We start from the raw sequence: 25758 nt of genomic DNA, 5'->3' as shown, positions 1-25758 counted from the left end.
TCCAATATAGATTCACAGGCTTTACAACTAGTGTAGTCCCAGCGAGGTGAAACTAAGCCCCAGACACACAGTTACTCCGTCTCTTGAGAGAGGAAATCCATTTCCTAATCTGCTCAGCCCCACCATTTAGCAACAGGAGACAAAAACAGAAGCTGCAGAGAAGATAGTGTGCAACAAATGTCAAAAGCAACTTATTACAAGAAAAAAAGGTTGAGCAACTTGAAACTGAAATAACTTCATGTCTAGATTTGGGGGCAAAGAGCCACACACCCTCTCTGGGCACCTAAAGCCAAGCATCGTCCTCAGAGGGACACGCGCACACGAAGAGCAGACTGCAAACTGAGCAAATGCTGTACCAAAACCCGAGCACAGTGACAAACTCAGAGCAGAGCTTCCATTTACCAGGGGCTCTGCTAACGAGCCCCATCCTGCATTTCAGAAAATGTAAGAAAACAAAATCCATATTGTTTGATGTCTATTTGGAGCGTTACCAACTGAGAGGCTCCAAGGCACTAGAGCTGGGGACGGTTACCTCCAAGAGCCTGACTTTGGCTAGTGGTGAAGATGCAAGTGAGACTGCTGGATAAACTGGTTTCCTGGAGGAACCATCTCCTTATATTGAAGTGAAATCAGTGGAAGTCTGGAAACCCATTTTGTTTCCAGATAGGCCATTGTGGTTCCTATAAAGAAATAGCATGACAATAACAACTAATTGCATGCCAAAAAGGTGCTATTGCTTGCTCCACCCTTGCAACGCATTCGCATTTCCCTCACGCTCAGACAAAAGCGTGTCTTCCATTACCTAGTACTTTTGATATTTGACTTTGAAATTACTGGCAAAGAAGGGCAGTAGCTGTTCCAGATCTTAGGAAAGTCTACTTATAAAAAGCTCCAAGAGCAGATTACACACTAAGAGGAGAGAAAGCTAAATATAAAACTCTTGCTGTATTCGGAAACATATTTGATCAAGGTAACAAGAGCTTGTTTACTTCTCAGCTTCTTCACATGACATTTTAACTTTCTCTAGACAAGCATTTAGTAGATATTACCCATCATAATTTGTGATCATTCCAAATAAGCGTTATCTCTGTTACATAATAGAGTCCTTAAGCACATTTCAGCCTTGCAAAAACATTCCCTGGCAATAGCGGGCCACTTCCCAAACCAGAAGAAACTTTAAGAGAGCTGGGGGAAAGTTCATTTAGACAGACAGTAAACAGAGGCAGACTGGCACCTCCAACTCATCCCCACCGCCTCCCAGCGAGGCACACTTTTCTGGAGGAAGCGGGACATGGAGTAGCTTCGCTGTTGTTGTTAGCAGCTTTAAAATACCGTTAAGCTTGATATCTGGATAGATTATCCCCAGGAACATACAAATTCTTGTGTGCAATACGCAGGGCATGTTCTCAAAACAAATATAACAGGGCAATACTCCAGCATTGCTCTTCAGGCAGATGAAAACTGACCTAGATCTTCTGAATATAATGAGTTCTGTTTATAAATGGAAACTAACTTTGACATTTAACTGATGTTTTCTTGAGATTCTTATAGAAAAACCAGGAGACGTAGAATCAGATGTTCAAGTAATGTTGATGAAAGGTGAGTCTCCATCTCCCACGCTGTTCTGGAAATGACCATCCTCTTAATGAGGACTTTTTCCTGCGTGACTTATCTACCACTCTTTGATCTTTCCTTGAAACTGATTATATTTAAAAAAAACAAAACAAAACAAAAACAAACCCAGAACAAACAAACAAACATAAAAACCACCACCAAGAAAACCCCAACAATCTTTTCACCAGTGGAAGTGTGTGTGACTTTGCCACACAGTTAGTGCTGCGAGTTCACACATCAAGCAAGAGAAGAAATAGTGATAAACAAATTATTTCTGAGCAGGACACCCATCCTGTGGAGAGCTCCGCTACACAAACAGTGATTCTTCTTGAATGAGATGTTCAGAAATACCTATCTGAATAGAATGGGGTAGAAATCCATTGATGTATAGATACTCTGGGGGATATTTCAGAAACAAGTCATGTAAAACCCGATCTCTCTCAATCACAGACTGGTTGAGGTTGGAAGGGACCTCCGGAGGTCATCTGCTCCAGCCCCCCTGCAGAGATGCTAATACAAGTAGAAAGCACAAAGCAAAGGAATTATTTGGGACAGAAAGACAAACTTCCACATGAATAATAATGAAATTATTAGAAACTAATAATAATGAAATCAAGGCCTGAAAAATGATATTTTAATGGATGTTCACATTTAAGCCCTACTATTGTTCAGCTTTTCTTGCCTTTTCACCTGTTTTGTTTTCCTGCCTTTTTTACATTCAATAGCAGGAGTATTATTTGTAGTGTACATTTACAGATCCATTACGTGCTTCCTGACATCTCTGCTGCAAGTTGCATGGCAATCCAGAACTCCAAATTCTCTCCCAGGATGGATTTGCTCATGTATCTAATTCCTGGAGTTTATTACTGCCATAGACACTTCTCAGCAAGAGGCAACGGAATGGCTTTAAACTGGTAGTATTACACTGTGTGCAAGTCTTAGTAGATGAAACGACAGACGCAGAAATGCTTCATTACCACTCCACCCATTAAAATACAAGATTTTCCCTTGTAATTGAAAGCGAGAACATTCCTTCCTCCTTGTTTCCACTACAACACGAACAGCATTTCTTCCTTACATTAAGGGTCTAGTTTAATACTATTTTTCCGCCTGCCTGAGACTTTACTTTTAAAACAATTTCATACTAACACAGCTTAGGTAGTGTCCAATTACTTTTTAATAATTAACACAGATATTTTAGAAGTCTTAAAGAAAAGCAACTGAAGCAAACTGATCGAGATATTAAGCAGGTAGGAATTGTAAAAGAGTTTGCAAAAAAGTAAAGTTACTCAAAACCATAATATGACTAATCATTGAAAAAGTAAGTTGAAACTATCAGTCGAACTATTGTTTTCCTACCTCATGTTACCCATAGTTATAAAAACTGCCTGGTGATGAATCACTTCCAACTATTTTTAAATGCATCTACGCAAATGATATTTATAGTTTATGCTAGCTTATCTGTTCTGCGTGTTTTTCATGTTAGCACCTTTTAAAAGGCTGACAGAAACAGCCAGGGCAGAGCAGACGGCAGGTCCACCTTGCCCCACGCCTTCCTCGCAGGGCTCCACAGGGAAGGAAACGTCTTGCTTTACTCCCATTAAGATGAGCACCAGAACAGAGGCATAGGGATCCCCAGGGCTTATCTCCAACTCCTGCAGATGATCCTCTTCATGTCCTATTGTTGTTACGGTGGTGCTTACACCCAGCCAACTTCTACACAAGCATTGGACAGAGACTGTCCCTGTCTTGAAGAGCTTACGTTAAGTATGAGACCGTGCCACTAGGTGCATTGGGATATTTCAGATGCAGGTCATCTCCACGTTCCACAGAGATGTACATTCACATCGAAGCATGCTCACCAGTACATATACAGCCCAGTAGTATTTAGGATCCTGCAGTTGCTTTGTTATAGGGAAGGATGATCAGAAGCAGAAGGCAAATGGTCCTTGCCTAGTCCAACCATCATATCATACACCTCTCACCCCTGACTGAAATGCTTTTTCCAACAAGTGATTCCCTTCTGCCCAAATTCCTCTGCACATTGCTATTATCTGTTACTGGATTTTTTTCTTTTGGCTTTGAGAAGATACAACAGAAGTTGAGTATATAGGACGCAAGGGGAGGGTATGCTATGTATTTTAATACCTTCTTACTGCAATCCAATAATTTACTTATTATTTGACCATTATTGTACAAAGACAGCTGTGTAGACCTTTCTGAAAGAGCACAACTAATTTGGAAGCAATGAAAACAGTCATGTATGGCATGTTAACAATGCTTCCAGCTTTGGAAGACCATCCATTAGCTATTTCTAAAGAGACATGGGCAGGTTATTTATTTTTTTTAATAATAATACCTGAAATGCAAAAGAAGTTTATCAGGATTCACATGAGAAGGATGATCCAGGCTGCATTGCCAATTTGCAAAGTTGGCATTTTCAGCGAGAGATTCCATTTAAATGCTGGTGATATAACATGTCCATAAGGCTGTGAGGAGGAAGAAGATCCCTAAACTAGAAACCATGGGGCCTACACTTAGAAAAAAATTTTGCAAGATAATTATCTTTGCGAGAGTTGAGGTCACTTCAGGGTTGTGTGACTGTTGTGGTGAACGCCTGCTGATTCTGCAGAGAAAAGCGGCGTTTGTGACTTGACCAAGGCCATGGAGGGAGCCTGGGACGATCAGTCGCGAAGGAGTTTACCCATCCCTTTGGGTGACGCTGCCCTCCATCACTGTGACCTCAGTTGGGGTTTTGCAAAAGTCAACGGACCTGTACTCTGGGTAGCTTGGAAGAACTGCTAGACGGTGGATCATCTCAGGGACAACCGCTCACGACTGGTGACTGCTTGCAGCAGTTACATTTTTAAGGTTTATCACAAGGAAAGAATGTTTCCCTTAAAAAAAAGATAAATCCAAGCCACCCCCTTTTCATTTTTTGAAGGAGGGTGACACATCCACAGGCACTGCAGCACCGCAGAGGTCAGCTCCATGCTACATCTATAAATCTGTCTCGTTCATTTACCAGCTTAGCAATCCTCACCTTGAATAGCTGCACTACTTGAGCTCCAGGAAACTTCTGCTGCTTATACTAAGCACATATTGTACACTAGGCACATATTCAGTCAGCCAGATATTTCACACTCAGTATACTAAACTGGACCTAGACTTCAATTGGCTTCCAAGGTCCTTGGCTCTGTCCAATTCTTTAACTGTACATGAAGCTGACTTTAGTTTGTTTTCATTTTTTTCTCCCTTCTACCAAGTCACTTGGCTCTCGTTAAGGTACCTAATTTATACTCTAAAGTCCAATACATGAGCCAGATGCCTTTCCACAAGCAAAAAGACATAATATATACAGGTTAGGTGCAGTCTAGTCAACACATTAATCATAATCTGGAGTGTGATATTGAAAATAAGTAGGTTGGAAGGTTTTGTTAAAGACATGTAGCATATTGAGTAACTTTGCAATTTACACGGCTTCAGAATTTACAATTAGTAATTTCATAAAATATTTCTGGGACTATCTCACATATGTCCTTTCAAAAAGTAACGGTTCAGCTTTTAGCTGATTTAAGCACATATATGCATGCAAACATATGCACATGCACGCACACGTACACAAACTCTGTGCTCTTTTGAAATACCCATTTTAATAAAAAACACACACAAACAAGACACAGTTCCTTTCAGTTAAATTGACTAGCATTGAACACGATGTTTTACATTATTCAAGCAGACTGCACTTCCCTTTGCAAAATTACAACAGATAGAACCAATTCAGGGAAAAAAAATACATTTGTGCCATTTAGCATATGATTGTAAGAAGAATCATAAAATTAAATCTCTAAAAGCTTCACATCTCTGGAAAAGAAATACTTTCATCACGGTGAAAATATTAAGCTTTCAAATAATTAAAATAATCTCAAGAACTGTGCAGTGACCGTACCTGGGAAGCATCTTTGTCCCCCGAGCAGTTCCACTTTTCAAAATCCCTATAAACTCCTGTTGTGCCCGGCTGCCAACTCAGGTTAATAATAGCAATGAGCCATATTCATCCAAAACCACAAGACTGTCAGGTGACATATCAAGAGGTCTGAATTTAACTCAAACAAAAGACTCCCCATGCTGCAATGCAAAAGGCTTCATCCTAGCAACAGGATCACAAAAACCACCTTAAAGAAAGCAGTTTGCTGAAGCGCAATATAGGCATTTGCAGCAGGCTGCGTTTGCACTGCCCTGGAGTTTCATAACCCAAATCCTGCCCCTCCATTCTGTTGCACAGCCCGGGATTTCTGCTCAAGTAAATATCGCCCGTCTTCCCCGCTCCTTTGTCTCTTCCAGTGTATTGCTGCAGAGAAGATCAATCTAATTCATCGGAAAGCTAAGTGCTGCTTTGGCAGCTGCCGGAGCGTACATGTCAGTCCCATCTATCCTCCTCCTCTAGCGAAGGCGATCGGAGTTGAGTCTCATGACCCGAGACCCTGGCAACTGTGGCCGCCGTCCTGCACCTCCACGAGCCGCGGCCGTCGGGAATTCAGCCTGCTCGGACAAGGAAGGGGGGGGGCAAAGCAACGTGGCCTCCTTCCAGACTGCACCCCCAGCCTTTACATTCCTGGAAGCGACGGGATGCTTGCGCTGGAGCCCTGGAGCGCGAGAGCGGAGGCAGAGGGGTGGAAAAGCGAGCGCTGACAGCCATCATGTGACCCAGCTGTCAGCGTGTGCCACCTGGAGCCGCCATCCGCCGCCACCAATCCCAGCGCCGCCGCCGACCCCTGCGCGCCATTTCTCCGTTAAAATAAAGGCCTTTAAATGTTGAACTAGACGGGGTCTTGTTTGCGTGCGTGCTGGGAATGGGGAGAGGTGCCTACAGCTACCGACGCTTGCTGCCTGCCTTTGCGTCGCCAGTTCTCAGCTCTCCAGCGTGTTTGCAGGCTGAGTAAAACCAGCTCTGTTCCGTGTATCACAGCAGCACCCACTCCCCCTCCCCATCGGCTCCTATAAGAACAAAGGAAGCACTGTATGCCCTGTGAGGGCTCATTAATATTACAAGTGAAGCATCAGGAACATGCAAGACAACTGGATGGCAATATATAGGGGTTTTTAGGGGAAAAAAAGAAGACGTGAAATAATGCCCACAAAGAAATCCTGACCAACCTGATAGCTGTAAACAAGGTTTCATGATTGCTCTTGTGGTAACCCCACCATGCTAGGAAGGCTGCCCGGTACATCACAAAAGCAGAGAGCTTGCTATTTAAAGAACTTTTTTCTCTAAATTGTGGTGGAGGAGCAAGAGAGATGGACGGGGAAGTGAAGAAGAAACCAGGCATCCAAAAAACCAATGCACATTAAAAGCCATCAAGTACTGTCACAAGCATATGTGGGGCTAATCATTCATACTATTAATTTTGTATTATCTTTGGACAAAGCTCAAGAAATACATAAAGGCAGGAGACTGTAGCATCATAGCTCCTACTCCAGTTTTTTCCTCAGCGTCTGAAAACCTACAGGTTTTGCCAATATTTCAAATAAAAGGCAGCAAAAATCTGTTTATCATCAGGATCTCCTGTTCCACTGCATCCCACAACACAAAGTTTAGGGCTGTTGATGATTCCCCTGCATCACAGAGTGGGTGAGCTGATGCACTTGTTCGTGGGCTCTGATCCCAAGACCACCAATCCCAACAGCCCAGGTGATGTTTTGCCACCCAGGATGGATTCCACCAGAGAACACTGAGCTCCCTCTTCTGCTACACATCTGCTGGATTAAGTTCAGAGAGAAATCCTTAACTGCTGACTTATAGGAAGGTAGTATTTTTATGTTGGGTGCTGGGCAAGTATTTGGACATTAACACAGTCAAACTAAGACACAGATACTTACTTGGTTCCAAATCGAAACCCACTATCTTTTGTGACCATGAATTTTATAGGAAATTTCTCATTTAGGAATGAAGAGTTGAGGTCCTGACCCCACACAGACGTACATTATAGACTTAGCTTTTCAAATGTGACTAGTGCCAAGGAATTCAATGGAATTACTCACATGAGCAAAATTAGGCATGTGCTGTTTACAGGACCCATGCCTTAAAACCAAATCTTGCCTTTAAAGCTTAAAATGCCAAGCCTTGGGAGTTGTAAGCAATAACATCTGACCTCTCCTACCTTCTTGATCTAGTGAAAGGAATGTGCTGTGCGCAGTAACTTTCTTTACCTGTGTGGCAAACGCATCACTCTCTAAAGGTTACTGATGTCAAAAGTGACCTTTTTTTTCTTCGGCATGCAATGGTGAGAAGTTCAGTGCAATGTATTATGTAAACATTTATTTACAGGAGTAACATCTAAGGTTTCCATTTTACCTCAGGGTAACCTGATGCATATTAAAGACAAGTGCTTTGAAAGCAGACCCAGCCTCCATCCAACAACTGACCAGGAAAAATACTGGAAGGAATTTCTCTTCAAATAGAGACAGATTCAAAACGTACAGAGAGTAAATAGTGTTTTAGCCAGATCAGTGAATATTTATTGCTCGAGGAAGGATTTCAGATACTCGGTGTTGGTTCAAAACACAGTCACCATTCCCACATCCAAGAAAATACTCAAACCTCTCTAAGATTAAACATGCACGATCCTCTTCTCTAGGTGTATATCCAGGCACAGTGAACATCCTATTTACTGATCTGGAACAGAGGAGGTAAGTTTTCAAAAACAACGCCTGATTCTAAATTTCTGAGATGTTCTGGTCACACCAGTGCGTACCTATGGTATTTTAAACCTGGGTTCAAGCCAGTACTCAAATCCAAACCTACTGGCTGGCAACTGCAGATGCAAAGCCATGCTCAGAGAGGGCTCAGGCTGTGCCGGGATGGAGGAATGCAAGGCGGGCGCGCAGAACCATAACCCACCCTGCCATAACCCACCCTGCCCGACTGACAGCAGCTTGCAGGGCAGAGGGGCATGGCACAGCCCCTCGGCCACTCCTCCTCGCTGCTTCTCTGCACTGTTTCTAGCGGAGGGAAACAAAAATAAAACCCAAAGTGGGCCATTGGTTAGTAAAAAAGCTAAAATTACAATATTGGTTGTATTCCAGCTACAGTAACTTGTTTTCACCTATGCTGTGGAAGCTTTATGCGGTTTGCAACAGGCCTATGGCATCTGTCATTGAAAGGTGCCTCCAGAAAGGCAGCTTCCCCCTCCCCCCAGTTCCCCCCCCCCCAATGTCCCTCATTTACCACCTAAGCAGTATTTGGCTTTGGCAGGGAATATGATACTCTCCGTCTCTTTGAAAGGGTGCAGGCTTTTCTTTGTGTGTGTGTAAATTTGAACTTGGAAAACAAAGCTGATAACATTATCTAGTTTCAGAAAAACACGTAAGTTCAAAAAATAAGGCAATCAAAATTTCCTGCCTTAGCCCATCACCTTCCAGAGAGATCCGGGGTGGGCACTTCAGTATCCACGCACATCCACCCGACGGCAGGTGGGAAAGGTGCGGTGATGGTGTCCAGCCGCATGGGACAGCTGAGAGGATGAAGCACATCCCACCCATGGGGTTCTGTGCAGACCCCGACGCCAGCCTGGGGCTGGGGCTCCTTCTTAAACATACATAAGCCAAAACAAACAAACAAAAAATCCTCAAAACAAAAGAGCAGTGAAAAGAGTTCCTTTCTTCATTTTATCCAAAGGCATTTCTGAAAACATTTAGAATTACTGGAAAGGCTCATATGCACCTTTTGGCTATAAATCATCTGATTTTAAACTGAGGAGACAACAGTTTGCTCCAACCACAAGCTAAAACAGTGATGAAATGATTCATTTTTGTTCTCTGCTGCCTTAACGAGTTTTTTTAGTCTTTCTCCTGAAAGAAGGCTTCCCTCACACATGTTATAAACGCACACAACAAAGAGCCAGTAAGCAAGCCAAGAAATGTTTATTGCTTAGTAATGCACAAAGGTAGGAGCTGGAAGCCACACTAGACAAAAAGAGAGAAAACCAATTAGGATTTTATTTGAAATCCAACTAGAAATACTTGGATACCATTTCTCTACAAAATACTCACCTTAGTAGGATTACCACTGAGCTAGACTTCTAAAAAAATGTGCTTTCTGTGCATTTTTGTATCCCTGCAAAAAAAAATCCACTGAATTCCTCACTGCTGGAGAGGAAAAGTGGACAGTATTAAAGCATAAACCCTCCGTATACAACTGGAGCACATACATACACATACCTGCACGCACCATAGATAGGCACGCACAAACATAAGCCCAGCCAAAGGTCAGCAAGAGCCAAAACGATGAGAAAGATCACTGCAAGCAGTCCGCAGGTTTTTCAAAACCTAGGCCCCACTTTCTTTAAAGGAAACCAGATTTTTAAATACTGAAAAAAAGTGCTTTTCATATGCAACACACACACACACACACACAAAAATCAACAGAGAACCCAAGTTTATAAACTCTCCATACACAGGATTCGCACTAGCAGCGAGAGGTCTCATGACTGGAATAAACTGTCTCTACGGGCAGCGTAAAGGAGCACCAGCACAAATACAAATCTGCCTGGAAACATTCCTGGAGGGTGCAACATCTTTCTTTTAAGAACGTGGATGCTAAGACCTCAGCAGATTGACTGTCCCTTCACTGTTGTAATTTTTCAAGTCATGATAAAAGGTGCTTAAAATAAAAATAACTACCAAAGTAAAAATCTGATGCATGGTTAAGCTACTGGAACATCGGTGTTTGTTTTGTATCACATTTCCAATTGCAATCTACTATAAATAAGACACCAAACAAACCTCCATAATACCAACTGGTACTGCAAGACAACAGGGCATTTTCCCCCTGCCAAACAGTTATTTTATTGTGCACTCTCGGGTGTGCGGAGCAGAATAATCTTTTGCTGTAGCTATTAAAAATAAAGCGTAAATAGTTCAGTATTGTGTGTGTGTTTAATGAAAAGTTGGGAAGAAAAAAAGTTCCAATACAAATTGCTTTTGCTGCACATAAACAGTTGGTGGAAATAAAGAATTTTCTAAAGTCACACAGAATAATTTAGTGTAGCAGAGGAGGGTTATGGGGGGGGGGAAGTCTTCCCCCCCCTCCATTGTGTTGTGTAATTCTGGAGATGTCTAGATAGATTCTTCAATCCTAAATCCACACATAAAGCTAACTTCTGTTTTCCATCCCCTCTTCAAAATGGGAATGACAATATGACACTCAGTGACATGCAGCATCTATCTTTGCCTGATACACCAGAGTTTCCAGCAGACAATAAAGCAAACTTGGCCTGTGACAACTGGCATCTATATTGCATCTGAGCCACCACTGTTGAGAATTACTAATATGATAAAAAAAGTGACGGTTTCACAGTACTAGAGAGAGCAAAAACAAGCTCACAGGCTTAGATGTATCAACTGCAAAGTTTATTGCTTAGGTATCTTAATGGTGAATCGCTGCTTTTTATTTTGGAGATCATGGGTATTAATAGATGATACAATGAAGAGAAAAGAAGATCTATTAGAGTCAAGGCTGACTGCAAGAACTCTGCTGCCATGAAAAGGAAGACATCTTAGAGGGATGGCTATAGCTCCACCAGTGCTATCAGTTCCAATATTAATAATAAACCCTTCCATGACTCCTGATGTAACAAGAGTACATTGGTTGAGGAATATTGACATTTTCATTTTTTAATAGACAAACATTGAATTCCCCGTATTTATCTTCAGCTTAAAGAGTCTTTAAGGCTTTTCTTTTCATGCTCTTCCCAGCAACTGTAAGGACTATACCAGTTTTCTTTTCTTCTTCTGACACAAGTGAACACTGAAATTCCCAATACATTACTTCAGGAGATACAAAAAAAAAAAAAAAAAAGCTGCAAGGTGCATAAACAAATTGCTAGTGTGCTCTAGTTATGCCTGACATGCCATGGGATTTCTGCACCAACACCGAGCAAACACATCTAAATAAGCTTTTTTTTTTTTTTATCAGATCAATATATCAAGAAATAAATAACTTTTTAAAGGCTAAAAGACTAGAATGTAAACAGCTGCATTTTTTTCTGTCATGCTTTTTAACCCCTGAGTGTGCAGCCATGCCGGGGTGGGCGATGCTGTGCCCAGGGTCCCCGGGGGCAGCGGGTCCCTGCGGGGGCAGCGGCCCAGACCCTGTTCTCCCCGGGGCTGAGCCCCCCGGCCCTGCAGCAGGCAGGCCAGGATGACCCCTGGTGGATATCTTCAGCCTGGAAATACTGCACCATGGGGCACCCAAACCACCACCGCCACCTCCAGTGCCAGGGCACGACAGCAATAAAACCGCTCGCTATAGACCCAGGCATCTGCTGCGCAGCCCAGCGCGTCCCACAGGCTACCTGGGAGCCCACCGCTGTGTCAGGGTGGAGGTAGCCATCTGCTCACGCTGATTAAAACATCCTGTAATACTTGTTTCGTGAGTTTTAAGGCGAAAAAAATATTGCCTTGGTGGTGAAAGTCATACAGCGCGAGCAGGCAGCGTGGGGATTGGAGCATTCCTTGGCTGTAGGCCACGTCCGTGTAATTGATTAAGGTGGCTGCACTTGTGACTGAGTGATAATTGAGAGCCCAATAAATCTCCACACAAGTATTTGCCACTTGTAGGTGAAAAGCAGTTGTTACAGACCCTTCATAACATGCTGCGAGCGAAAGAATTACAACTAATATTAAATATATGAAGAATCCCCCCAGACCGCTCCAAAGAGCTTACTGTACTTCCTCGCCCAAGATTCACACTTTCAGTTAAATTACCAGGAGCGTCAAATGCACAAGGACTACAACTTCCAGCTTTCAGCTAAGTCATCCCCAGCACAAACTCAAATCATTCCAATTTCTCAAGATTTTGTCCAGTACTTCCAAGTCTTCTCTTCCCCCTACCCCAGGTCTCATTTATCTGCCCAGACGGCATTGCTTTAGCCGAGGTTTACGTGATCTTTTTTCCCTTGGAAGAAGAAAAAAAAAAAAAAAAAAAAAAGAAAGCAAAGCTGCAGCTGTTCAGGGTTCCTTGGAGAAGGAGGAAGACAGATGTAAGTAGTTATTCTCCAAAGATTCACAATGATCAGTGCCTGAGCAGCATTTTACTCTGTCCCTCATGTGACTGTTTAATTAGGTGTTGATTCACTCAGTCATGAGACACAAGGAAACAGGGCTGCAAGCCCTAACGTCAAAGAAAAAGCAATGCCTGTTCTGCCAGTTTCTGTATTAGCAAAGCACAAAGGGGACATCCAGTTCTGAGAAGCAAAACTCATGTTTCCTTGCCCACAAGCCAAACCATCAAATCACTTCAACCTTTCCATATGGGAAAAAAAAAAAGAGACATCTCAATGATTTCAGAGCAAAATGCTTGCGAACTCCCTGATTATTCTCCACCGTAAGAGCTGAGACCAGCTTGAGCATTTGCAATGGGAGCTCCCCGGCAGAGCTCTGCAAGCCCTGCGAGCGGGATGTGCCCTTCCATCTGGTAATCCAGGTCCAAGCTGCTTTGGGATATCAGGCTTTCTTCTGGGGTTGGTTTGTTTGTTTGCTTTTGAAAAAAGAATACAAGCTATTTTGCTGTGGCTTTATTCCTGAATGGTAACAGAATTTCTTAGCCTTCTTATTACGAAAAAGCTTTTCTGTTATGGGGTCCGGTTGCCATAGCAACAGGCTTTTAAAAATATCAAAGAAATTTTCAGCACATGGTAAACCAATTTCACAAACTGTGTGTATTTGTAATAGGAAAAGCTGGCAGACAATTATTTATATGTACTCAGTTCAACCGAGGTTTGATGTAGGGATAATCCCAAAATGCTGCTTTCAGTCTAAAGCCTGATGTTGTAGAAGACTACAGTGAACTTTAGCTTGCTATGCTGCCAGGTCATTTATAAAGACAGTCACATAAAATTAACAGATGATGATCATTTTTTTCCAACAAAAGTGGCATTTAAGCTCAGCGTGTCACTAAAATGCATTAAATGCCAAAAGCTTTTTTCCTGAATACTACTACCTTACATCTTTGATTTCTAACATTTTAAACATTGTGTGTTTGTAGTCTTACCCTCCTCATTTGTGTAGATTTTACTCCAAAAGAAAAAACAATCACTCTGGATCAGCAACTTATTTAAAACACATGCCTAATGCTAAGCACATGAGGTTTCGTTGGGAGCAATGAAACTACTTACATACTTAAAGTAAAGTACATGGCTTAAGTAGAGTGCTGACTCAGTCTTATTCCCCCCTCAGATTTCACCAAAAACCATCTCAGTTACACAGGAACAACTGCAAACTAAAGACAGAGGATGACTGTATAAACAAGTATAACAAATTAATATCTATGGAATGAAATCCCAGTCTGGCCTATCTGTATGTGATGCTCATTTATACTGATATTCCACAAGTGCTAATGATAGATACTCGTGTGAATCAACAACTGTCTGACACCACTGTGTGTGTCACTTGCCATCTAAGCATCCTCCAACACCTCCAGAAGTCTGATGCGATGCTCGGCCCAATTCTGCAGCCTCTCTGCACACAGAGCGGTTACTGGCTTCCGTGAGAGCTCTGCGCCTGGGAGCCTTTCACCACCCGCCTTAGTTAACCCTCACAACTACTAGCCAGGAAGTTCACTGCATTTCAAGACAACTGCCAGGCTCTGAACCAGAAACAACTAGGAACGCTTTCATAGATCTGCCAAATAACATTAACAAATATCTAGGTGGGCTGGAGCTATCCTACAGCTGCTTTTCAGGAGGGAAGACTTTTCTAACTTGGCTCCAACCCGAGGACTGAACATCCCTCCCTTACTGGCTCTACGAGTTGAACGGGCCCCTACTTAATTTGCAGAAGGGATGAGATCTTGATTTGCATAGATATTGCAAGAGCCCCAAGACTACTGTGAGGAGCCTAGACTGCTCAATTCTCCAAGGCAAGAGTCATGCTGCTCAATTGTTTTCCAAATTAAGCATGCAAAGGTGACCTGAAACTATTTCAGGTAGATCTATATAGAGCAGACACTAAAGGCATTGCTTGACTTCACTTTTATGTAACTCATAAGGACATGAGGACAAAGAAAAATCAGATGCTTGAACAAGCCACATGGCCATACAACTTCATTTAATATCTGCAAAAAAAATACAGGCTGCCAGAATAATGGAACAGCCTGACAGCTAACAAACAAACGCACTAAAACTGTGAGGTCCTGAATACTTTGGTTCCCCAAAGCAGCAGAGCACTTAAGCATGCTTTTATCTGTCAGCCAGCTAGTGGTCCTTCTGATTGTAAAGGAGCTGCTCAATCTTTAAACCAAGCTTAACAAAGTGCTCTACTGAGTTTGCAATAGAGTGCTTTGCCCACTGTCATACTGAACTCCGTACTCTCACATTTTCTGCTGTCCCCTTTGGTTTTCAAGGTCTCACTACACGCTCACTGTCTTGGGTTTCTAAGAATGGTAGGAATGGGAAATACAGTGAGGCACTGGCCATCGCCCTGCGATGATTAAACAAAATAAGCTTTTCAACACAACTATCCACCTAGAGGGATTTTCCACTGCAGAACAGCTGAACTGGTCAAGTCTTACTGAAAACTCCACAAGACAGATGCAAGTGCAAGCTCTGAGCATCTGTTGAAAACAGCCCCTGTGTGTCCCCATAGCTTTTACTGTTAAAATCTTGGTCTGTTGTAAAGAAATTGCAGGTTCAGCTCAGTGTGCCCTCCCTGGATATCAGCACTGAAACTCACTCCGAATACACACCTTCCTTATCGCAGGATTGAGCTGGAACACACACTCCAAACCAGCTCTGCCTCACAGCTCACAGAATCAACAGAAACACTTGATAAAACCTACATTGTTCCACTGGGAGAGGTTGTACTTAATCAAGATTATATATATATTTAGTGTATGTTCAATAAACCCCTTTTTGCCGGTGGTAATGGATTTGATGAGAATGTAGTTCCAGACATTCCCAGCCAACACAGCTTGCCAACAGATGTGGCTGGGACAACTCCTGCCTGTCTCCTAGAGGGACTCTCCTGGGGTTGCAGCACAACGAGCCATTTCCCAACTAGCTCCGATCAGCTCAGCATCAGCTCTTGCATCTTCTGTAGTTCACGTACTGCAGTCTAACGAGAACAAAAAAACATTTATTGTTTCCTCTCATTCCTGTGGAGTGGCAGACTCAGCTTTGCTTTCTCATTCAAAAGTATTTTCTTGCCTCAGCTTTTTTCCTCCCTATTCAGTCCGTCCACACGAGCATCCATAAGATGTGGGAACTCGAAGAAGCCCAGTGCTGCAGGTATCCTACTGTGAACCAGTAACAGCACCACATGAAGCTATTTATTCTGCTGCATCAACAGGAAAGAAAGGCTCACGTGCTGGACAGCAATAGCTGTCAATGCCACCAGGACATTTTGGACAGGGTTGTTTTGTTGGACTTTTTTTTTTTTTTTTGGAAAGGAACTGTTGGCAAAGTAATCGCTCGCTTGGCTCTCCTTTCCCTTTCCCCTTCTCCTGCTAGCACGTGTCATTTCAAGTGACACAGCAGTAACCCCAAACAGGATGCACCCTACTGCTTGTGGCAGGAGGAGGAGGGGATGGTACAGCACCCAGGGGGGACCTTCAGAAAGGAGAGGCAGCACTGCAGGTCTCAGACAGGACAAAACTCAGAAGAGAACAGAAACATGGAAGGGAAAGTGAGCTGGCTTTAACTCTTTTCTTCCTCTGTGTGTGCGCACATGTGTGTAAATACTAGTTTCCAAAGCAGAGCACCAAACAACCGGGACAGTGATGATGAGGGAGAACATTACCAGGCTCAGGGAATACCAAGGAGAAAGAATCCTGTAAAACATATGCATTAAATCACAGCAGCACCATCCAACTGCTTCCAACTACACTTGCACACGTTATCTTTGTATCTTTATGAACACAGAGCAACTCCAAAACGCCACCACTTTATACTCATTACACTCACTTCACACCCAGCGTTTCCAGTCTGACTTTTGTTTTTTGTACTTAGCAGCTGTCATTGTTCATGTTATACCTTCCAAATAAAAGCCCACTGCACCCCCCTCCCCTCTGCTTTACTGCTGCTATGCAGAAGGTGGAGCTAGACCACCTACCAGCCCTGACTCCTTCGCTCCATTAAGATACATGCGGTGGTCTCCAGCTGCTCCTAGGGCTGCAAGCACCCCACTCAGACGCAGGGAACAATCTTTTCTTGTCTTGTGGACAAGAAAAAGTGAAAGAAAAGAAAGATTATAGTTTTCAAAAGTCTCTCCATCTCTTCTGTTGCTAATATCTTAGCTTGTATTTATACAGCACCTATGATCCCCTAAATCCTAACACAAAAATCTTAGCACTATGGTTCTAAGAAGCAAATGAGTCTGTCCAGCATTATATTAAAACAATTTAGGCCTGTCTACACAGTGTATGCATATACTGGATTTATCTATCTCACTGCTGGGGGAAACACAAAAGACCTTACTACAAAGACAACAGTCAAGCACTCCGCTGAACAAGGTGGGCAGGCTTTTGCTTTATGGTCTTCTGATTACTGTAAGTTTATACAGGTGCACATACGCTCAGAGCCATGACAGCAAATGAAGGCACCTGGGTATATTTTGAAATATACAGGTATATATAGGCACATACACACACGTATATAGGAGACAGAGATCTGAGAGTAGGGTCTTTCTTGCTCTTAGGATCCCTTTTCTCCCAGCATAAATATCCTTTAGCAAAGCTCAAGGCTGCGACACTGAAAGCCTTCAAACCCCATGAGTTATGCTGAGGATGCTCAGCACTTTATGGGACTGCACCATTTTGTATTTGCCTTCATTTCTAAGTTTCTCTTTTTTTTTTTAAATCTTATATGGAAATAATCTCTTGTCAAACTCCCTGTTCCCTGTACATTTTCCTATGTTTTCTCCATCCATACAGATGAGAACAATTGCCATTAGTGAATTTTACTTTATCTTGCATGGATTTTTCTCCAGTGTGGGTGTGGACTAATGTCATCTCCTGAGTGTAATTTAGCTGATTTGTCCTGCTAGCTGCTAATAGAAAAAAACAGTCTTTAAATGAATATATACCAAATCCATGTGGAGAAAAAAAAAATAAAAACAACCACACCCAAAAACCCAAACAAACAAAACCCCTAATACCTGGTGTCTTTCTTACCTTCTGACCCCAGTGTGAAAAATTCTTCCACAACACACAAACACAAGCTATCTAGCAGTTCTGTGAGCACACTCCAATTGAAAAAGAAAATCTGATGACACATTTTTAAAATAGATACATTTTCGGACTAACCAAAATAATTCATTTGAAGATAACTGCACATAAGATACATTTTCGGACTAACCAAAATAATTCATTTGAAGATAACTGCACATAAGATACTATGAAAAAACCACTAAAATCTAAAGCAAGTACATTAAATCAGTCTTATATCAAAGTGGTATTTCTGCTTATCTGAAAAAGAAAGTTTGATAAACATTTCTGTTTATATAAAGATATAATTCTGTTACAGTCTCATAAGAATGTATTTTAAGTTGCCCCTTTTTTTTTAATTATGTCTGTTTTGGAAAAAAAAGCGGTCATGAGTTCATGATTAGCATCTCTTGTATGACTAGAAAATACACGTAGTTAAGAAACCAACATGCTCATTTTCACAGCTTCTTAGCCCTCCATACTGTTCAGTAGAACAATTTCCTTTTCTACTAAGAAAGTAGAGTAATTTCCAGTAACTCACAGCAGCTGAAATACATTTAAGTACTGAAAAAAACCAACCACCTTTTTCTGTCTATTTAAGTTACATGTCAGAGTTTGGGCTGCCTTTAAATAGAAACACAGTTAGCACTGTAAGCCAACTCACTGTCCTAACATTTGAGGCATTTCTTTAACTCTGTCTTTGGGGGTAATACTGTTATTTTTCCTGTAGGAACAAGAAAATTCTGGCAGACTTCTTCCTTAACAGCTTCTCAGATGTTCAGATAATGTCATTCAACTAGAACAAGCTTCTGAGAAGGAGAGCGCGCTCACCCCACGTTTTGCAGCCTCTGCTCCTGCACACACCACCATGCAGCTTATCATCTGCACCTATTTTTCATTTAACACCTGAACTAACACCATTTTTCTACCAATTTCTGACATCAAGCTTCATGAAAAGGAGTAAACAAACCATTCAGCCAACTCTCCAAATGGCAAGAACATTTTCTAGGTAGGTCTTGGGGGGGTGAGGGGTGGCAAAAAAACCCGACAAGAATCTCATTCCTGTTTGATAATTCATTCCTCAGCTAACTGCTCACATGTGCTTCCTTCTGACTTGCTGTCTTTCATAATTACCCCCAAACATGGCAAACTAAGTGCTGAGTTCACAGTCTTTGGAGGCCTGTTTTCTCCTTGGGACAAAACTGTGCAAGGAATGCACGTGAGGCAAGAGAAATGTGGGTGTGTAGTAGACGGTGTGTGTTTCAGTACTAGCTAGAAAGCAGAATAATTCAGCAAACAGAGATTTTGATATTCTGCTATTCACAGTAGTCCAGGACTGGCCTTTCTTGTGGTCACACTATAGCTGTTTCCTGAGCAAACTATGAAGCCGCATGCCTACTGTCTTCTTCCAATATGCCCATACTCTGGCTGTCCCCATGTCTCTTCTGACATGCCCACTGGAAAGAGCAACATGACGAGGTGTAGCCAACTCACGAGCTTCACGGGTACTAATGGGCAGGAGGCACCCAACAGCACATGCAGGATTTTCACTAAAGTTACAGAAACTCAGCTCACTCAGACTTCTGTTCTCGCACTCTCCACCACACACGACTGAAGTCGATCAAAAGGTTTAGAAATTACTAAGACGGGAGTGCAAGACCGAGCGCAGCACCGCGTGAGCCACCATTTCCATAGGTACTGAGGCCAAAATAAAACACAAAGAAAGCGTATAGCAAAGCAACTGCTCCTATGGGCGATGCTCGAACAAACAATATACCTTCTTTCTCTTAAAGTGGAAAATGACACAGAACTGGGGTGAAGATACTGCTCTGGCTTAAACAGGCACAATGCCAGGACCTTAAGTCAGGGCTGAACGGAGCTCAAAGTTTCTTCATTTATCAACTAAAACAGATGGCAGAGAACTGTAATTTGACTCCTGTTTCTTTCCAGTTATATATCACACAAACTGAAAGGGTAGAGGGTTTGTGGTACTATTACAAGTTTTACATTTTGTTGACATTTTGGCTGGAGCAAGGAAAAGACATTTGAAGAGGCTGCTAATGAGGCACATGCAGATCTGGAGGAGTATCAAATACCATGAATGCACAGGGCACAAACAGTGCCTATATTAAAGGAAATACGATTGTTTCTGTGATGTATTTCACTCATTTTAGGCCAAAATCACTGCTGACGATGTTGTGGAAGCATCCTGGAGAAACAGAGCAGGATAAGTGGCGTGTGATAGATCATCTCCACGCTTCAAGATCACTGCTTTCAGCAAAGACGGCCGCCTCCCAGGTCCACACTCATGCTACAACCGATTACCGAGTACTGTTGGGTTGTTCACTTGTTGAGGCTGAAGTGGACAGGGGGTGTCTACAGCCGAGCTTGTTGTTACTAAGTGACACTGGCATCACTGCAAAGAGTCTTCCACCTGTACAAAATGGGGGTTTCTTTCAAGGCCATAGTTTCAAAGACAGATAATACGTAAAAGCTGAAGGATACCCAGATTATCACCCCAAAAGCAGCGGCAAGACCGTTTAAAATAAAGAGCTTTTACATGTAGTCAAACTGTTTAAGTCCAAAAGTTTAATCACTCGATAAGGGCTATGGAATTACTTTTTCAGAAAAGAGAGAGAACTTTGTACAAACACATTGTACTCGTGGGTGCATTCTATACGCACGCACTGCTAATATTCTACATGTAGTTTGTGTAGTATTTTGTGCTGCAATTCACATGTTTGAACAGGTTTCTCTGTAGCGTATTGTATTCTGAATAATAGTATCTACAGAAGCTATCGGTTTCAGAAAAGTAAAAGGTCATTCTTCTTACGCAAACGTGCAGAATTACCTCAATTAAAAGCTTCAGTTGAGCACTAAGCAACAGCACAATGCATTGTTGTAAAAATAAATAAATCCTTTTTGATACAAAGACTACATAATAACTGTTCACACTTCTGTGGAGCAGACCACATTTGGGCATGTATTTTTAGAAATAAGTGATTTATCCTGCAGAGAGGACTGCCCCTTTTGAATGTAATCATTATGGTCGCACTCCTTAGGTGCAGCAGAATCACGTGTGTTTTGTGCAAATGAGTTTTTTCAAAGGAATATTTCCCTTATATGCATTCTGTTACTACTCAGTGTAAGGTGGAGCAGCTGGTGCATTAGCAAGTTATTTAGAGATGACTAAAATTACTTCCTGTTTTTAATGGGCATAACTTTTTTTCCCTCCAGCAGATATTTTATAGAATAAGGTTCTCTATCTATACTACAAACTCAAAATTTTTTCAAGTCCTCAGAGACAAATTTTGCTCCAAGCTGACTCTAGAAGCCCAGCACAACCACGCTGCGGATTTGCTGGTGCAACTGAGCTCTGCATTTTTCCTAACGTTACTCACAAACATGTGATCTTGCAGACATTCTGCTCCAGATGTAGCAATAGGAGGGAACACAGCCTCTGAGCATGAAACCACCGTGTGCGTTACTTTCCACTCGTAAAACACGCTTCTAAAGTGGCCACCTCCAGCATTCAGCCAAAATTACAACACAAGTTTCAGGCCCCAAGTCACACTGGACCAGTTTATTCCAGAACAGAAGCCTGAATTCATCCAAGCTGTCACCATGAGCATATGCTAACTCAGCATACACACAGCAAAGGATAAACCCCTTTGAAAACACAAAGACAATCCATCAGTCAACCAGAGAAGCTGATGATCCCAAGAAGGCAAGGTTTACAACCTGAGTCAGGTAAACACACCTTCAGTCACCAGAAAACTAATGGTGCGATTGTTTCAGAAAAGGAGAAGACCTCACGGTAGACAAACAGGTACATACAGCCCATGCTCTTGGCACATCTTCATGCCCCTACGACCTCACCTGGAGAAGGAGGGGAAAAAACAACACCCCTAAGTTTGCAGAAACACCTTCTTGCCAGCTTAAGCCAAACGTAAAGAAGCATTTTTTACTCTAGTATACCTACACATCCATTTTCAGACACACAGAAACCATGGCAAGAAGTCAACGTGCTCTTTCTCCCACAGCGGAGATGATGGGCCCGCTCACCCTGTCTCCACAGAACAAGCACAGGAGCGGGGGCTGTCTCAGCCCTGTTGGGTCAAACCCACAGGGAAGAGGACAGCAGACACGCACGCCTTCCCGAGGGAAAACTGCCACACTCGCTTGTCTGGCACATACAGTTGGAAATCCAAGAAAAACTCGAAGCAAAATCAAAGGATTCACCTGATCAGCTGGCAAGATCCAAACTAGCACCGTGGCCCAAAGGCCTAACCAGCAGAGATCCCAGTGGTAAAAAGGCACCACGTGATTCACTCCCTACAGCCTCTCCTCAAGAAGATTTCTAACTTAGAGGAAGAAGTTGAAAAGCTGGAAGGGGAACCAAGAAAGCCACCGTTCCAAGGGCAGCTTAGTGAGGCAAGAGACCGCAGGCCATCCTCAGACAACCCATGCCATCCCAGGGGGAGGAAGCGATGTTGCAGGCTGGGAGGAAGCCGAGCGCGTGCTGACGGCACCGACCTCGTGATGGCCGCTAAGGGCAGCGTGACCTCGTGATGCCAAGTTCTCAAGTCACCGCAAGATCCCAACCACCACGGGAGATACCAGTATGAAAGGCAATAAGGGTGACCCTTAGCCTGTGTGTTAGCTCATTTTGTACCTTTACCTCCTTCTAAAAAAATAGAGGAAAAACCGAGCAGAGGGTTTTTCTGCCCCACTGTTGGTGTTCCCTGTTCCACAGGCGATGGGAAGACGCTGAAACGAAGCCCTAACCCGAGAGCTAGGCAGGCTGTGTTCCCGCCAGGGCACAGGTAAATTTTCCGAGGCACAAAGTCGGGCAGGCAGAAGCACCCCAACGATTTTCAAAGTATTTGGTCATTCTCTGTGTTCGCATGCACCTAGCACGATGTCGGTACTGATCCAAGTTAATTCCCTTGGATCTGACAATAATACGAGTAAATAACAATCACCGGCTGGACTGCCGACCCTCTGATTTGCAGCTCCTTCAGGCACTGTACAGACCTAGCTTGCAGCATTGCCTTATTCAGAGCTAGCATATAATTTTCAAGGACATGCTGGATCATTTAGCAGCAACACTCATGCCTACCTGGAGAAGCACCTGGAGACCTACAGAGTGCTGTCAAGGAGGGCTTGGAGAGTGGCCCCTTCAGCAGAAACTGTCAAAACTTTCTCCATGCTCCCGAGGTGCTTACTGGAACCTATTAATTTGTATGTCTCTGCTTCCAAGGTGAAAGTTGACTTAAAGCACTGGAAGGTACATAAAAGCTCAGATGACAGGAAATGCAAAACAGAATTTGGCAAAAAGAAGTACTTTAGAAAACAGCAATATATTTCAAAATAGAAGCCAAAGTCATCATAGCAATAGAGAAAACTGCACATAAATCAAAGTGAAATATTTATTAAAACTTGCTACACTCAAGCTAATGAATACAACCAAAAAGCCAAAAACTCTTCCAGAGATATTACAAAAGAAGTGGATTTTTTTTATAAAAAACAACACTTAAGGGACACTAAAAGGCAGAAATTAGCTTAATAAAAAAAAAAAAACACAAGAACATTTAGGATGTTTAAGAATTTGAATAGTCTTAAAAACTTATGGGACAAAAACTTTTTAAATCCATCAGATAACTGGAAATAATGAAAAGCTGGAGCTCTTACAAAATGAAGTCCAGCTAACACTCTTTTTGAAGACTTTGAGGTGGTATAATTCCAGGAATTTTACAACTACTGGTGAAAGACTTGCAGAATGCTAGAAGTGAACAAATACCAAAATACACTATTTCATTAATAGCAGGTTTTGGTCAGACTGGCTTGACGCATTGACAGTACTGTTGAGGAACAGCTTTAAAAAGCCTTGTGCGGTGCTGTTAGGATAGCTGTATGGCTCACAAGGACTGACACGGCTTGGGAAGAGATTTGCTTCCCTGGGCTCAGGCAGGCTTTACACAAAGTTACCTGCTGTTGACAGAAAAGCCTTTGACTGTGTGGAGTGGGATAGCTTGTTTGCCGTGGAAGGTAAATTCAGTAAGAATTTTGGCAGTGGTTTTATCTGTTCAATTGTTTGATGATACTACAGTGTCCAGACACCGCCGGCTCTGAACTCCTTCGGCATCTCATGAAGCCATACCTTAAAAATGGAAAGCAACACGGCAATCTGTGGTGGTTACCCCTGCTCTGAGCACAGGCGGAACAAACACAAAACAGTCCCTGTAACAATACCACATCATTTACGTCACCAGCACTAGCCACCTTCAGAAATAATGCGAAAACTTACCAAGAAGTTTTGTGGGTAAAACTTTGACTGGAAAATCAGTGTAAAGACAACTTTCATGTTCCTCCTTCACCTTACTCCAGCCTCCACTTTAAAAAGTCCCCAGCTACATGTCGTTAGATGTCTCCAAGTCTCTTCACGATTTATTTCAAGAAATTAGCTCCTGGTTCAAGAAGCATTTATGCCTTTGTAAGAAAGCATATAGCATTTTTACTGTGCAAGAACAATAGCTCTGCAGAGGAACTGGCTCATGAAGCAGCTTTGGATCATGCCACTCATTTCCAACTCTAGGTTTATTGCAATTCCCTTGATGAATCCCGCTGCCAAAAATTATGTGAAAGGAAACAAATCTCAAGATACCATTTAAAGTCACTGCCACGGAGAACAGAAAGAGTCTGGGCTGATGGGGGATACTTGCCTAGACAGATTTCAGGAAATACTACTCTGCAGCCAGCCTTAGGCCTTTCAGTTCTCAGGAACCTGGCAAACTATTCTCTCAATAAAGGAGCAGCACATATTACAGGAAGATCCCAAGAAAGCACGTTTCCAGGATGACTGAAAATGGCCTTCTCCACAAATAAAGAAAAGAACATTTCAAGTTATTTATTCCTGTACCTTCCCACTTGGAAAACTGCACTCGTCCTCAGAAATACCCAGATAAACAAGGCAAACCCCTAAAGGAAGAATGTGCCCAAAGATACTCCACACCGTTGGTAAGACTCGAAACTGGAAGGGGTTCTTTCAAGCTTGAACAATTACCACACAGCTGTACCTCTACAACAGGTGCTTTAACAAGAGCAAAACAGAGTTTGCAAACATCGGTGGAATGCCCCTCGGGGTGAGATGGTTCTTTAGAGCTCCCTAGATTTAAAAAAAAAAAAAAAAAAGACACACACACACACTGAAACTTTTATTGAGCTGTTGTGTAAAAAGAAGTCGTAATTAATAATTCCTCTATTCCCCAGCTAGGTGGGAAGGGTGTCTAGAGATACCAGGGAACAAGTATTTGAACTTATACATAAGATGGAAAGAAACACTGCGATTCCCTCCTGCATACAACCCCAAAACGTACCAGTCCCATAATTCAGTATTACAGGACCATCCCTCTTCCCTCTGCAATAGGTTAAGAGTGCTCCAAGCCCAATTACTATCTCAACAGATGCACTCTCCTGCAAAAACTCTGCTGCAGTCCTTTACAGCTGTATTTACCATTGGAAATACTGCCCACATATCTTAACAACAAAGATGTAAAGCCTGAGACCTCTCAGTAATTTACTGAGCTTTGGGCTCATTCTATGGAGCCCATTTTGAAGAACAAAAAGCTGGTTGAGTTATCAGTGGTTTAGGAGCTCCCTCTTCTCTTTAAGCACTGAAGCAGACCCCTAGACAGCCAGAAAAGAAATAGCAGCTCAAAATCAGTATCTGTGGCAGTCAGTAGTGTAAATGTGCAGTGGAATACTTTGTGTGCCCATATAATATTCAGCAGAAATGTGTGGCTGCTTCTGCTTAGTTTAAGGAACTTTTTGTAAGATTGTTTCCATTTTACTGGGGAAATTGATCAGAAAATTATGGAAGAGGGTTCATTTAATTGCTATTTAAAAGTGTATATACATTTTAGACATGTACAGCACACAAC

The 25758-nt window shown here is 42.5% G+C and overlaps 1 protein-coding gene across 3 annotated transcripts in view; it reads right to left on the bottom strand.

The window, feature by feature from the left end:
- Positions 1-25758, bottom strand: part of FNIP1 (folliculin interacting protein 1) — a 71979-nt gene that overhangs the window by 42450 nt on the left and 3771 nt on the right. Inside the window, exon 1 of one of the 3 annotated variants that reach the window (XM_009464335.2) lies at positions 5564-6509. The exons of the other annotated variants lie outside the window; for them this stretch is intronic. Within the exon in view, the coding sequence (XP_009462610.1) occupies positions 5564-5574 (11 nt within the window). The 5' untranslated portion in view covers positions 5575-6509. Of the gene's footprint in view, positions 1-5563; positions 6510-25758 lie in introns of those variants that run through there. 3 annotated transcript variants of the gene reach the window in all.

Source organism: Nipponia nippon, unplaced genomic scaffold (genome assembly GCF_047370975.1).
Source record: "Nipponia nippon isolate SJK-2023a ecotype South Korea unplaced genomic scaffold, ASM4737097v1 scaffold_17, whole genome shotgun sequence".
Classification (NCBI taxonomy): Eukaryota; Metazoa; Chordata; class Aves; order Pelecaniformes; family Threskiornithidae; genus Nipponia; species Nipponia nippon.
This window is presented reverse-complemented; position numbering and strand designations above follow the sequence as displayed.